The 14,352-nt window shown below is 32.7% G+C and overlaps 2 protein-coding genes across 2 annotated transcripts; both read right to left on the bottom strand.

The window, feature by feature from the left end:
• Nucleotides 1-2,425: 2,425 nt before the first annotated feature.
• LOC123209083 lies at nt 2,426-5,896 on the bottom strand. Its single transcript, XM_044626838.1, has 8 exons — nt 5,649-5,896; nt 5,518-5,558; nt 5,375-5,438; nt 5,015-5,203; nt 4,482-4,553; nt 3,133-3,305; nt 2,925-3,036; nt 2,426-2,739 (listed from the first exon to the last, which is right to left on the bottom strand). Exons 1-8 carry the CDS (start codon nt 5,781-5,783, stop codon nt 2,737-2,739), a joined length of 789 nt encoding a protein of 262 aa, XP_044482773.1. The 5' UTR covers nt 5,784-5,896; the 3' UTR covers nt 2,426-2,736.
• Nucleotides 5,897-8,495: 2,599 nt separating this feature from the next.
• On the bottom strand, nt 8,496-11,302 carry LOC123209567 (lysosomal Pro-X carboxypeptidase-like). The gene is made up of 9 exons (XM_044627670.1): nt 10,866-11,302; nt 10,575-10,761; nt 10,340-10,473; nt 10,128-10,240; nt 9,765-10,011; nt 9,216-9,371; nt 9,043-9,122; nt 8,920-8,969; nt 8,496-8,762 (listed from the first exon to the last, which is right to left on the bottom strand). Exons 1-9 carry the CDS (start codon nt 11,265-11,267, stop codon nt 8,614-8,616), a joined length of 1,518 nt encoding a protein of 505 aa, XP_044483605.1. The 5' UTR covers nt 11,268-11,302; the 3' UTR covers nt 8,496-8,613.
• Nucleotides 11,303-14,352: the final 3,050 nt, after the last annotated feature.

The raw sequence follows: 14,352 nt of genomic DNA, 5'->3' as shown, positions 1-14,352 counted from the left end.
AAGATATTCTGGTGCGGATAAGTCCTTTGGCCTTATTAGTAATTGATTAATCAAATAATCCTGATTAATGTTGCTATTATACAACAATTAAACAGTTATATGATAATAAATCCTCCGACTGATAATAAATCTTTAATTTCTTTTAAAGTGGTAATGTAAAAGTCCATGCATATGTTTTATAATAATATGTTGCAATTTAACTGACTCAAAAAGTAGTTTTCTACGGCCGTACATCACTTGGTTTCTTAGCAACGAAGAAAACAAAAGTCTAGTCTGCATAAAACCTTCTCTTCTCATATTTAATCAAGATTAATATTAATTAATTATTGGGTCATGTCAAGTTTTACTCCACATTTTTTAAATTGGATCGGATATTAATTTCAGTGGAAAAGGAAACCTGATCAAACTGAATATCAGTTTGATAATTTGATAATAAGATTGATTAATTATTTAAAAATAATATTAAAATATTTTTATATAATTATGATTAAATATATAATTTAATTTATTTAATATTATATAAATTTAGTTTAATAATATATATTTTAAATATAATAAATAAAGTTTTGGTTTAAATTTTTATAATAAATTTTTTAATTAAATAAATTAAATTAATGGTTTAATCGATTGAATCAATTGGTCTCATCCAATTGGCCGAATCAGAAGGTTAATTCTTGGTTTGACATCTGGTAACTTAAGTAGGATTTTGCTGCCTTAGTACGTTTAAAAATGGTATAAAGTGGCAGTTCTGTTCACAGCCCTTCGAAAACGACTTAGTATTGAGTGAAAACAGAGAGAAATTGCAAGTGTGGAAAAAAATTGAGAAGGAAGCTTCCTTGTCATTATTGAAAAAGAAAATGACAACCGTTCCTTTCAAAGACTACAATTCTCGAGGAAAAAACGCTGAGAATTGACTGATTAATTTTCAGATAAAATCAAACCCAGATGAGCCAAAAGTGCAGTTGGTATATCTGAAATGTGAATTATGAATCTACTTCCAGGCAACTACTGTTCTATTTTCATTCCTTTCATATTATTATTTTATTTAAAAGATACCAGACCAGACCTCACAGGATGCTATGGCAAAAAATAATATTGCATTGCTTCTCTCACATTCGCCAGCCGCCAGCCTGCCGAATTATACATATATAAATAAAGGGGTTTGCATGTGCTTCATGCTGGGTGGGAAATATACTCACAAGTGTAAGATATATAAGATTTGTAATTAATTAAAGAATGATATTATGGCTATTTTAAATATATAAATAAATAAATATTAAATGTGTACTTGTTTGTTGTTTGTGCATTTGAAGGGCTTACAGATTCTTTTATTGTTACTTTAATCGTTTAAGTGTCTTTTTTTTACTTTAATTTACTGTTTATTGTACCTTGATTCACTGTGTTGACCTTTTCTTCTCCCAGCAGAAGTCTACTTTGGCAGGCATGAACTGAATTACCCCACAAGAAAGAGGAGGTTCTGGTCAACTATAAGGTGATGTCCATAGACTATATATCTTATTCACCAAGTCAAGAATTAATCTGTTAGCAATTCATTTGTCACATCATGCATTTAGTTATACAGGATGATTGAGTGTAGGGCATATGACTTGTCTTCCATTAGATACCACAATTAATTTGAGATTATACAAGATGATCCTTATGCTCAACTTTTCTTGTAAGGCAGGTGCCTAAGAATCATCCTGTATAATCTCAGAGAATTTTTATCCTTTCTTTAGAAAAGAAAATTCAAACTAATATCTTTAGCAAGGATTTTCTATCTCCTTTGTTTATGGAGGGAGAGAAGAGTTATATTTATAATACATTCAAAAGATAAATAAAGGGGCTAAAGTCTGATTTTGAAGGCCTGCAACAAATATTCATACAAGTGGGTGGCTGGTTTTAAAGAAACTTCCATGTTTTTTATTTTATGGTTCTGAACTGGTCCTTCCTTTACCTTTAGCTTTTATTTTTCTTTCTTATTTTCTTATCAGTTTATTAGCTAGCTTTTGTGTGTTTGAAATTCTCAGGACATGGGTTTGTTTATTGTTTCTTAGCTTCCTTTTTTATTTGTTTAAAAGGAAGAATATTTCTTTATTTGAAGGAATCACTTCCAAGCCTAGAATGGACAACTCAGGAACTCATTTTATATCACACCAATACAAATCAAAGTTTTTTGCCTTTCACAACAGAGCTCATTGTCTCCTTTTAGAGGAAAAAAATAAACTGAAAAAAAAGAAGAAGAAGAAGAAGAGCTTAACTCAAGCTCTTCCCCCGACGCAAAAAGATTTGTGGAAAAAACCAAATTCAAAATAAGATAGATTCCCCTCCAAAGTTGGTATTGAAGGATTAATTTAAATTGACATGATATAACCAATTAGATTATCTTCTCCAGACCCTTTACCATTCTACTTGTGTGTTTTTTCAATTGAGACACCTAATGTTGATGATTGATATTGAACATGTTTCTTAAGAATGTTATACAATGTACTATATTTGGTACCCAATGTTGAACAAAAGACAGAAATTAGGAAGATTATTCAGAGAATTACAAGATATTTCACTCAACTCTACAAGTTATCAATTATTTATTTTCTATCAATTGCTTTCAGAAATTATAACTCTAATCCTCGTCAACAAAACAGAGGCCCCTCAGAGGTTTAAATTCCTATCCTCTCATTGTGCTTAAAAGACTTCAGTAGCAATTAGCATTCTCAGCCATGCTTTCACAAGCAAATTTCACTGCAAGCATACGCAGAGTATAAATTATGTTCTTTGACAAAAAGGAAAGTTGTAGACTTGTAACTAAAAAATCTTTTCACAGAATATACAAAACTTAACAAGACACTAAATTCTAGGGTCTTGCTTGTTGAACTCATGAAGATCTAAAAGTTAAGAATATGCTATGTGCTTTGGCTATGTCATACCTTTTCTAAAAGGAGTGATGTGCAAGAAAGAAGAGATGATAATTCCTCAGGTGTTGCATGTCCGAACCCTTGCCATCTTACTCTACCAAATTTGTCAAGAAGGAAAATATACCTGTAGGTTCAGAACATTAAGAGAGCATAAGTTTATAGCCGACAACTAAATCTGTCAGGCCATAGCACAAACTATAAAAAAACAAAGTTTCGGTACCCAGTGAGAAGATTCAGTATTTTAAGTTCTTTTCTGAAGTAATAATGATCACCAAATGAATAAACAATCTGCCTCTGGACCCCATTCTTCCCTACATCAGCTTTCCTCATTCTCTTGAGAAGCATCCTCTTAATTGGACTCAGACATAAGAACCAAGAGTCTATAAAGGACACCTGAAAGTAGTGAAACTTGATTACTAAGAATTTAATATTGATACAAGTTATTAGAATCAGTTGAATAATATCAATTGGGCGCATCATTCTTGCCATCCTTCTGCTAAGAAATATTCCCAAGAAAGCTCAAGTTCACTCATAACTCCAGGCCATTTAATATGATTTAAATATGGAACATAATCTACCATGAGTTTGTCACTCTGCTGGCATTTACATATTTCTCAAACACAAATGTAAAATTTTCACATAGCCATATTTTAAAATAAAAATTACACAGACACACAAATAGAATGAAATAGGCACATAGTGAGAACAAACTTTGCGGTAAAAAATCACTTTAATGCACATAAAAAGTGTTAGTAATTATTGGCTAAGGGTTAAAGCCAGCAAAAGAAAAGTAACAGATACAGCTAATGGGTTCCCAGAGGAAAAAGGTGATCTTAAAGCGTCACTTAGGGAGAAAAAAAATTAAATTTAGTTCACTATGAAAATGAAAGGAAGCTAGAGAAGTCGAAAATTGAATACAAAATTAGCATCATAGTGACAGCAAGATACTTCACCAGGCGGAAGGCCCTTAAGTGAAATCTATAGGTAAAGGTAGGACTGTACTTAACCGGTAGAAACTTGTCTAAACAGATGAATTATTAATCCCCACTCCAGCACTCCCAACAAAAGGATGGAAAAAGAATGAAGGAAAGCCATTTCAGATAATAAATTAAAGATACTGATTTATCATGCACTTTTTTTCCTGTTTTAATATTTCATAAATTTCTCAACATGTTACATGTGCATTGGGTTTGATTTAAGAACAATATCCAGGACACAAATCTTTTAGTATTCAGCAAATCGATGTGATAAATGCTAGGTAGGTGGCCCAAAAGGGATTGGGACCTTGGACCCCTTAATGGAAACCATGGGTTATATCAATTGACACATTGGGGTCTATCATGGGAATCAATCAACTGATGCAAAACACATCAAAAGAGTTAAGACATACCACAAATTACCATGACAAGTGTTTAAGGACATCAAAAAAAGTCACAAGTTGCTATAACTCAATTCTTTCTCTAGAACCACAGCAATGGAATACAACAGTTTGTTGTATCTTGAGCACTGAGCTAGAACTAGCAAGGAAATTCTAATCAATATCTGCATTAAATAATAATGCTAAGATACCTCATACAGGTGAATATTGTTTGAATCACCAAAAGCTTCAAGAAAAGGTGCGCTCCAGGAATCAATCATTGCCTGCCAACAGAGAAGACTTTTATATCATAACAGTAACACTAGCAACAACCCTTCCCTGTATACTAAAGTTCCAGTTGAGGTTGTCAAACTGGGATCATATTTTCCTTAACTATCTAGGATGAGGGGTAAATGTTCAAGATTAGACCACACAGTTTTACAAACCAGGACAACACTAATAACAACTAATACTGGTGTATTGGAATTTATGCTTATAAGTATGGACCATAGCTTGCACCTAGAGAAAAGGAGGTTCATATACCTAAAAAGTCTTGCAATGTGACAGTAATTGTAGTTCTCTAGGTTCAACTTATAATTAGAAACTTATAAGGTATACGTCACGAACTTAATCATTTAAATAAGAACTTCGATCTTTCTTGTTTCCCTTTTTAACTCATAGTAATTTTATTCCTTTTATTTTAACTTGAAAAGCAACAATTGTGTTTTAGGTGCATGATCAATACCTGCGAACCTGCCCGAAATGTGAGACATAGTAAAGAAGCTTTAGGGATAGCTAATTTGTCAACACCAACTATATCTGCACCAGAACAGATTGGAAGCTTTGAAGTTTTACCATCCGGGTAACTAACATCCAAGTTTGGAAACTTTACAGCCGCCATTGCGGGAATTAAAACTTTATTTGCTACTGCAATCTGCCCAAATACAATTACCACTATCAAAACAATCAAATCAACACATAAAACATGAATCCACCACATTGTTTTAAAATATAATTCTCCGTTCCTTAATCCTAACTCAATAAAAATACATAGATGGAGTACATTGAATATAAATAAGGCAAGGCTTGTCATGACAGTTATTACCTTCCCACCATGTTTACGTAGCTCTGAAATATCAGCGAAGTAACCTCTACTCATCTCATCGGTACTGCTCTAAATCACAACATCAAGTATTAATATCATTTTAATATATAGTATCAACTTAAAAAAAAATAAAAAACACTTACAGCCTAGCACGCTCTTTCTCGATTGCTTGTTTGTTCCCAAACTGCATTGAAAAAAGGGGAAACCCATAAATAAAAATGTATGAAATGAAACTATAAATGTAGAAATTAGGAAAAGAAACGAAAGTATGCACTTGGTAAATGTCGAGGAAGCGAGTAGAGGATTGCTGCGGAGGAAGAGAAAAGAGCTTGTGTTCATAGACGAAGAGTTGCTTTGAAGTGAGAACGGAGGTTCTTGTTTGGTTTATGAATCGATTTATTTTGAACATATTTGATCTATTTTCTCTCCAATTCAATACCAAGATCACAGCGGCTGAAACTCCTCTTGGGAAAGCCAGCAAGAGCGGTAGGCAGGAATAGGATCGATCTAGAAATACTTGAAAGAAGTCTAAGTGGCCCAAGGCCACGTAAAAGTAAATTTAAGCCCGGCGACGCACCTAATTTGAAGAAAGCCCATGACATATCATTCAATTGGTTCATGATATTGCTCAATTGCAGCATTCAAATCATGGGATTTCTTGCTCCAATGTCAGCTCTGGAAAGCCATCTTTTGCCAACCAATTTTGAAATTCCATGATATGATACCTTACAAAAAATATCACCAAAATTTTACACTGATATATAATATTTATTATACAATGTTGAGATTTGGTGAATGGTATCAGAATACTAAATAACATTACAGATCGTTTGGGTTTTATATTTTGAAGTATCTTCAATAATTGGTAGAAGAACATTTTCTTTTCTCATCTTTAAGTTTCAAAACAATAATATCTCACCTATCATAAAAATTTAGTTGTTGTTGTTTTTAATATTTTTGCTAGTTTGCAAAATATATGATTACAAGGTTAATATCGATTCCATCTCTCGAATAAAAATAAATCAATTTTTTTCATCAACTTAAAAATTAATTACTTAAATCCTCAGCTATAATTGAAAAATCAAAACCCAGACTTATGCTATTTCTAAATGGTTTAAATATTGCTTGAAAACACGATCTTGACCCAATTGAAACTAGAATGGTATGATTTATCAAAATTTGTGTTTGAATCATACCGTCCTAAGTGAGACTGTGGTCAAATCATATGATATGATTCTAACATAACTGCACCATACTAGGTGCAATCTAGTTGGATTGTACCATTCTAGGTGCAATTCCAGTCAAATCATATCATTTTGAGTGTAATTTAATTGAATTTGCACATGACTACTAGTTTGCCGATTGAGAATGTCATCCCGACTTTTTCAATTTTATATTTTTATAGTTATTGATCCGAAAATTAATATAACAGCGAGGGTAGAAAACATATTTACCTTTTCAATTACTAAAGCATAGCAGATAGTGTAAAATTAAAGTTAAAGATCATAAATGAATGAGGAAGACCTTGGGTAGACAAACATTGTTTTGCATATGATATTTAAGGAGCAATTTTACGTGTATTCAATTTTGAGTACTTAATAGGTAACTAGGTAATATGTCATCATGTGATTGAGTATTATTTTATTCTTAATTTAGAATTATCTAATCATATGATGATACATCATTTTATAATCTAATTAGTTACTCAAAACTGAGTATACTTAAATTTATTATTTTAAATAACAAAAACAGTTAAAGATGTAACCCATCTCACATACATGAGAGCACATAATCCATCCAACTTACAAAACATACAATTAAAAATCTCAGACAGGATAAAAGTTAATTAGCAACAAGATTTGGCTTGTTTAATTATCTTTAGTTTATGAATTCCGATCAACCTTACCAAGCCAATCCTTCACTCGTGTAATAAATAAGATAGTTGTAATTACTAAGTCTGAAAGCCTTCCTAGTGAGAAAATGTGAAGCACAATTTGGGAAAAAGGTTGCACCACCACCGCATGCATGGTCCACGAATGGATCAAGAATAGTGAGCATGAGCTCAAGCAAAGTAAGACCATAAAAAAGAAGCATCGAAAGTAAGTTTGAAAAGATGAAGAAAAATAAGCTAATGGCCACGCCTGCAAATGCACCATTCCATTGCCTTTGTAGCCCAAAGGAGTAACAACCAAATGACCAAATGCCCATTGGAGAGTGGTGATCAGATCATCCTTCATCGAAATTCCCCATTTAAGAGCTTCCATCATCATTCCCAAGTCATTTTCTCGTTTTAGGTCATGTTTCTTTTTAACTAATCAACCCTAGTGTTCCATCAGTGTTCACATTTCAATGTGAGATGAAATGCTTTCCAACTTCATACAAATAAGTTGATTATACATTATATGCATCTTATAATAGGATATGATTAAGATGAAAAACGATACATGTTTTAAAATGTATTTAATTAATATCGTATAATATGACTATATTACCGATAAATTCAATACATTTATTTAGAGAAAATGAAAATATAGAAGAGTTGTATATGAAAAATTTTAAATTTGTAAGAATGTTTATGATATTTTCTAAAATAATAACGTATTAATTAAAACTTTTTATTATTTTATTTTTTTAAAAGATGTATTCTACAATACTATATATAACACATAAAATTTAATTTTTAATATATGATATAATATATAATTCGACTATATAATAGAGATGTCTCTAACCTCCGGCGAAGAAATCAATACGTGGTTGCTTATATTTTGATTTTAATGCGGCCTCCACCACTGGTATTGGGCATGGGATAAGTGCCCTTAATGGCCTACAGCACTAACAACAATCTCCATATTTTAATTAATAAAGGTTATCATTTATTGGGTTAGCATTCATTTCATCCAACATATATATACTAGGTTCTGATAATTAATACTTGTTAGTGGTCTTGTTATCCACAAATGCCCAATTTCTATAGAAGAATTACTATTAGGATTTGTTTATAAAAATGGTGGCATATTGATTCTTTTTCCTCTTTGCCCACAAATGTGACAACTAATGAGTGCTTTCTCATTTTGCAGCGTTTTCGACATGTTATTGATTATAATTAGTGGATTCCTTGTAATCAGATAAATGCTGGAGGATTAGGATAACATAACATTAATATATAATAGTATTATTCTCGACATTAGTTTACATAAAACTCTCTTCAGCTACAGTACTTATTTGTTTCGTCAGAATCAAGCATGAACTTCATTTTTGTACTCAAGAAGATCATTATAATAGTTTGCTAGCCATCTCTTTATTATCCTGACTTCATCTTCTCTTTGCCTCACCAGCCAATCTGGGTCAGTGTTCCTAGCCGGTTGTATATCCAAGCAGTGAGATCCTGCAGCCATCAGCAAGCAGCATATGCAATTCAAATTAATTAAACTATATCTTTGGACAAATTAATTAAATAATATTTCTCTTGGATGTCTTTATATCATGCTGTTTTCGAGTATTGTATTAATTTTTGTGGAGAAGAAGAAAGTTATAAGATATACCATTGACTGTAGAGACAGCAACAACACTTTCAGATATGTCCTCCAACACCCTAAAACGAAAAATATGATTAGACAATGAATACATAAGTAAATAAGATTTTATAAAAATATATTCGTGTTTACCCGCCGCTGCTATAAGGATCTTTCAGCCCATTAGAGAAAATGATATTGCTGGCAAACCTATGGAGTATCAACTTTAAATCCTGCCGTTTCGTAAAAAAGAAAAAGGTAATAAGACATTTGATTAAAACTAGTAAATTTATTTGAAGGGATAGCATATATAAGCTAGAACATACACGGCCTCCATAATAAGTTGTGACCCAATGAGGCTTTGGCTGAACTCCAAACAAGCTTTGGCAGTTGTTGGTGAAGGTGTTTAGATCGAAGGGAGCAGGAGGAAACATTGTATCATTATGACCATGGCCAATGGGCATCACAATTTCACTACATGTCTGCATAAAGACCAGTAGTTTTATCAAAACAATTCTATGCAATTGGGCTTTCCAGATCATCCCTTCATTATAACGAAAAAAAATTGCTGCTTTAATTATTATTAATCATTTACATTCCATATATGTAGTAGTGCCCAATAGAACTAGAGAATGAAATAATATGAATGCTTCTCGCAATGCAATATAACTTAATTTGTAGGCATAAGTGGGGCTTTTTCATTTTTTATTTTTATGAGAAATGAGCCAATAAATGTTGAAGAACATTGAAAATAATATTAGAAATTGGTGAAAGATTATATGGAAATTAACAGACATACATATCTTTTCACATGACAAACTTATAATTTTACAAGTTGGTTATTTACTAAGAAGGCGTGTAATTAAGTTAATTACCTGCCATTTCCATCCGGTAGCTGTTTCACTTGGATGATTGAATTCATCAACGTCATAGCAGGAATTATCGCCAGCAAAAGCAATAACACCTGCAAATATTTTGCCAAGAATATCGGTTCCTTCAGGCGCTCCATCAATGCCGCCACAGACAACAGTCAGTGGATATGTTGGGGGATCATTATATTGGGCTACGTCCGCATATATTGAGTCTAAGTAGTCCTTGAGATCGAAGCTTCTCTTCAATTTTCTGAAATTATGGAGTTTTAAATAAAGGAGCATAAGTTAATCAGAGCAATTAACGTCCTATAACCTGTGATTATATTAAAAGATTAATTAATATATGAACTGGAGTGTATTATTTACTTGCAAGTTCTGAATTTTTGGCTAAGGATAGAAAGACCGTTTGGCCCGGCTGCTACTTTATCGATTTCACCCCATGATTTGCGTATTGTTTCGTAGCAACTTTTGCTGGTTTCCTGCATAGCCATCGTTAGTGTTATATGAAAAAGAAAACAAAATTGGCTTGGAAGTTGTAATTAGAAACGTGAAACTGTGTAAAGCAATTTTCTTATTACTTTAAAGTCCTTGGTTACAATAGAGTAGTAACCAAATTTCGGAGCAATTTCATCAAAGTAAAGAATTGGAGCTGATGAAGCTAGAGCTCCATGGGCAATGTGGGGATATTTTAGCCGGAACCATGCAGCAAGCACTGCGAAAAAGAAAGGGTATTCAAGTCAATTTATATATCTAATAACCAAGCCATGTTTTATTTAAATACAACTTGTTGATTAAATTATTTTAGCCTCTTACTTCCCCCATATGATCCTCCAACAACGATTGTTGGAGAATTCTGTGCAGAATATATTTTCTTTACGTTTATAAGAACAGCAGCATAATCGGCTATAGCTTGCGCCGAGTTGAAATAACCGCGAGCACTAGCATTTTTTAATGCTTCTTCTCTTGTTGTCAATGGTACTGATTTCCCATAGTATCGATGCTGTCAAGGTTAAAAAATTCCATATAAAATTCCCCAATAACGTGTATAAAAGAAAATGAAAAGTTAGTTTAAAACACTCAACGTATTGTCACTGTTATTCTTACCTCTATATAAACAAGTAGAGCCTTAAATTTAGGGCCCATATCAGTGAGAAAACCAATATTTATATCATCCTCTAAATTCTCTTCGGCGCCGAAGAACACAAAGATTGGTGCACTAGAATTTGCACCTCCCCAGTACTTAAAATTTATCACATATCGTTGTTGAAAAGTGGTGTAGCTTTCAGGCTTATAGTTAAAGTGATCTAGAGTTTGATTGAAGAAAAAAGTTTTGAAATCTTTTGATTGGGACGCTGCAGACATGGGTTTGGGTGCATGAACTCGGGCTGTTCTTCGGTGTGCTTCAAGCCGTGGGATCTTAAATTGTAATGTTGTTGAGATGCAGAAAGAGAAGAGCAGAAAGAAAAGGAAAGGCAATTGAAAGGAGGAAAAATTAGATGGCTTCATGCTGGCAGCTGGTTGATTGTGTTATGCAGAGAGCTTCTATCTGAGTGTGAGGAGTTCAAGGGATGTGGGATTTCTTTATATAGTGTAAAATTTTGGCACGTCGTTTTGAAGCTAAATGCAATATCCATAATCCATTACTGGTCAAAACGGTACTGCCACTTTTATCATAGCAATCACAAACCCTACCGTATTCTCTGTGGATATATAATATTTTAGCCATGTGTAAGTAATTGTATGGCGGAGATTTCAACAAAGACTACTGTATTGTCCTTTTGGGTCATTGATTACAGAATTTTGTGACGCACGAGAGATGACATTATCCCAATGTCTGCCTAATCTGGCTACGTTTTTGTATATATCACTGCATAATGTACAGGTGATAAAGCGGCATAGTTACCAAATTACCCAGCAAATTAAGTTTAAAAACGACAGTAATTGAGTCTAAATCAGACACGTGAGTTAACTAGTTAGATTGGTATGATGCATCATCATCATCTACTAAAAGCAGCAGTTTCCTAGAAGTTAAATTTGATGCTAAAGCAATGATGTTATTATAATTAAATTCCTGTGCTTTATGTCTCTGTACGTCCGGTTGAACTTTAACCGATGCATCTTGAAAAGAAAAGTAAAGAGAAGCATACACTTTTTCTTTATGAACAATGGCGTTTGGCCAGACTTGTTTTGTAGTCAGGTTCTAAGTCAATAAGTGGAGAATAAACTAGAGTATGCGTTTGTTTTTTAAAGAAACTGAAGATAAGAATCTTATCTTTGTTGCTTGAGGAAAAATTAATAAGAAGAGAGAACCTATCAAAGATAACATTAGCAAAACAGAATGGTAAGAAGGTATTATTACTAAGAGTTATTGAAAATCACCCCACAAGTGCTCATTCTTTATCATAATAACTCAAATTTGTCCAACACTAATTGGGTAAAATTAGGCATATACTCATGACCATAGCAATTTCATTCAGTTGACTTTGTCTATTATATATTGCTGTGTTGAGTAAGCACATTCAATGAGTGGAAAACCTATTTTTATGATACAATAAAACTATACGTATATGTTGATAGATTGTTTTTTATAATATAACCAAGAACTTAACTTTTGGTCCAGCAAATTTTTATATTTTGCCGTGTAACCTGTGTATGCATTGACACAGTAGCTTGGTTATGTGTTCAACTTTCAACGTGACAATTAATTGTTCATTAATATGCAGGTGTGAACTGGCTAAGATCCAGTAAGATGTATGTTCCCATTGATTTTAATTGCGGATGCGGCTAAGAGATCTGTTCTGTTGGCTAGTCTAACCAGTAAGATCTCTTCTAAATGAGAATTAGGGGATTAATTCAATATATAAATGAGAAAAAGCAGAAAAGAAAAAATTAATTTAATCACACCGATCGGCCCCATAATACAGAATTTTCCTTTCATATTTAAGACTGAGACGTCCATGAATCACGCATGAAGTGGGTTGGTCACTGGTCAACTTCCAAGTCAATGCACCCGGTTTTGAATTTTCTGTGATGCTGACTTTGAAAAAGACCTGCCTCTCTGTAGATTCTCAAAAGTCAATAATCAACGATAAGGCTTCGTAGGGAATTTACTCTCACGTTGACTGAGTAATCTTTTTGTTGCGTGTCATCTTAAAACATAACATGAATAATTTTTGACGTCGCTTGCATAAAAGAAAAAGCGAAGGATCCTTTAGAAGTTACTGAATTTTGGCCTACAAAATGCACAGAATATATACAAATGGCTGGATATAGCGAACAACATATGGATCAAGGACTAGCTAATTTGTTGACCATTACATCATATGTGAGAGGTAATGTTAAAGATAATTATTTTTATTCCATATTCCATTTAGAATAAAGCTCTAGAATCTTGAATTTTAAATTAACTCCAAAAAAAAAATTGATTCTTATGGCCAAACGTTTTGTGATAGGATAGGGCTTGAAGAACTTGTGCAAGTTTGGAGGATTATTACATGAATGAAGAGATAATAACTTTATAGTTATAAATTAAGCTATGTACACACTAATACAATATATGGAATAGTGTAAATAAAAAAGTTTAAGAAAAGCCCAAAGACTTATTCCCAACCAAAGTTTAGTGTAAACATAAACTTCTATACGAGGGATTTCAAAAACTCAAATATTCTTTTGTCATATAACTTTTGTTAGAGTTAAAAGTAAAATCATTATTTTACTAGTAATATTAAAAAAATACAATTTTATCATATTTTTTTGTCAAGTTTTAAAAATTAACAATTCTAACCCCAACCTTAACTTTAAAAAGTAACTCCCCTCCCCCCCCATATTCCTAAGGTTTTCTTCGCTTTGGCAATGTCCACCATTTTCATCATTTTCCACCCTTTGGCCACCTCTTTCCTTGGTAGAGAAAGTCAATGGAGATGAAAAATACGTCTTCATCTCCATCGATCAATGATAGTGAGGGAAGACGAAGATTCTCCTATCAAGTCCTTGTATAAAAGATAAAACTTTTACTTCTATCAAGTATAACATTTCCAGAATCTGTAATAGCTATATTCTATGATTGCCTTTTTTCCCCCCCTCAAATTTCAGATATGTTAATTATGAGATGCCTACAATGAATATAAGAAGTGGAAGTTATTTCAGGTCGATATAGGATAATTAAGACATTAAAATAGAATATTATATAAATGCTTGGTAATGGGTTGGCATACCCTCCAACTTAAATTCCACTCTGATAACTTGGTCGCCTTCTCATCTTTTCTCCCAAGAAATTAATCAGCTGCTACGTTGTATCTTAACAATAGTCAGATAAATTTCAACGTTCCACCAAGCAGCAAGATTGGTGGATTCCGCAGGAGGAGATTTTAAATCAAAATGCATGAATATTATTGATTCAAATTATTCCAAGTGCATGTCACTGCTTATAAATGCGTATTCATTTATAACATTCTCATGTTACAATTAACATAAACTAAGAATAATCTCCAGTTCTCATTTTAATTGAAGCCTTGCAATGTTTTATATCAAAAGACTAACTAACACCCCGAAATTTGTCATCACAGACTGAGAAAATTATTTTAGAAGAAAC

This window comes from Mangifera indica, chromosome 2 (assembly GCF_011075055.1).
Source record: "Mangifera indica cultivar Alphonso chromosome 2, CATAS_Mindica_2.1, whole genome shotgun sequence".
In the NCBI taxonomy this organism is placed as follows: Eukaryota; Viridiplantae; Streptophyta; class Magnoliopsida; order Sapindales; family Anacardiaceae; genus Mangifera; species Mangifera indica.
The sequence above is the reverse complement of the archived record's forward strand: the minus strand, read 5'-3'. Positions and strand labels throughout refer to the sequence as shown.

Bases quoted from the DNA above. Each gene is read 5' to 3' on its own strand.
- LOC123209083 (XM_044626838.1), bottom strand. From the start codon at position 5,783: ATGTTCAAAATAAATCGATTCATAAACCAAACAAGAACCTCCGTTCTC. The intron at 5,559-5,648 runs GTGCATACTTTC...TTTTCAATGCAG, and splicing joins GCTTCCTCGACATTTACCAA to TTTGGGAACAAACAAGCAAT. The intron at 5,204-5,374 runs GTAATAACTGTC...GTATTTGGGCAG, and splicing joins TACGTAAACATGGTGGGAAG to ATTGCAGTAGCAAATAAAGT.
- LOC123209567 (XM_044627670.1), bottom strand. From the start codon at position 11,267: ATGAAGCCATCTAATTTTTCCTCCTTTCAATTGCCTTTCCTTTTCTTT. The intron at 9,123-9,215 runs GTATGTTCTAGC...ACGAAACGGCAG, and splicing joins CAACTTATTATGGAGGCCGT to GATTTAAAGTTGATACTCCA. The intron at 8,763-8,919 runs GTATATCTTATA...TGATGGCTGCAG, and splicing joins TGCTGTCTCTACAGTCAATG to GATCTCACTGCTTGGATATA.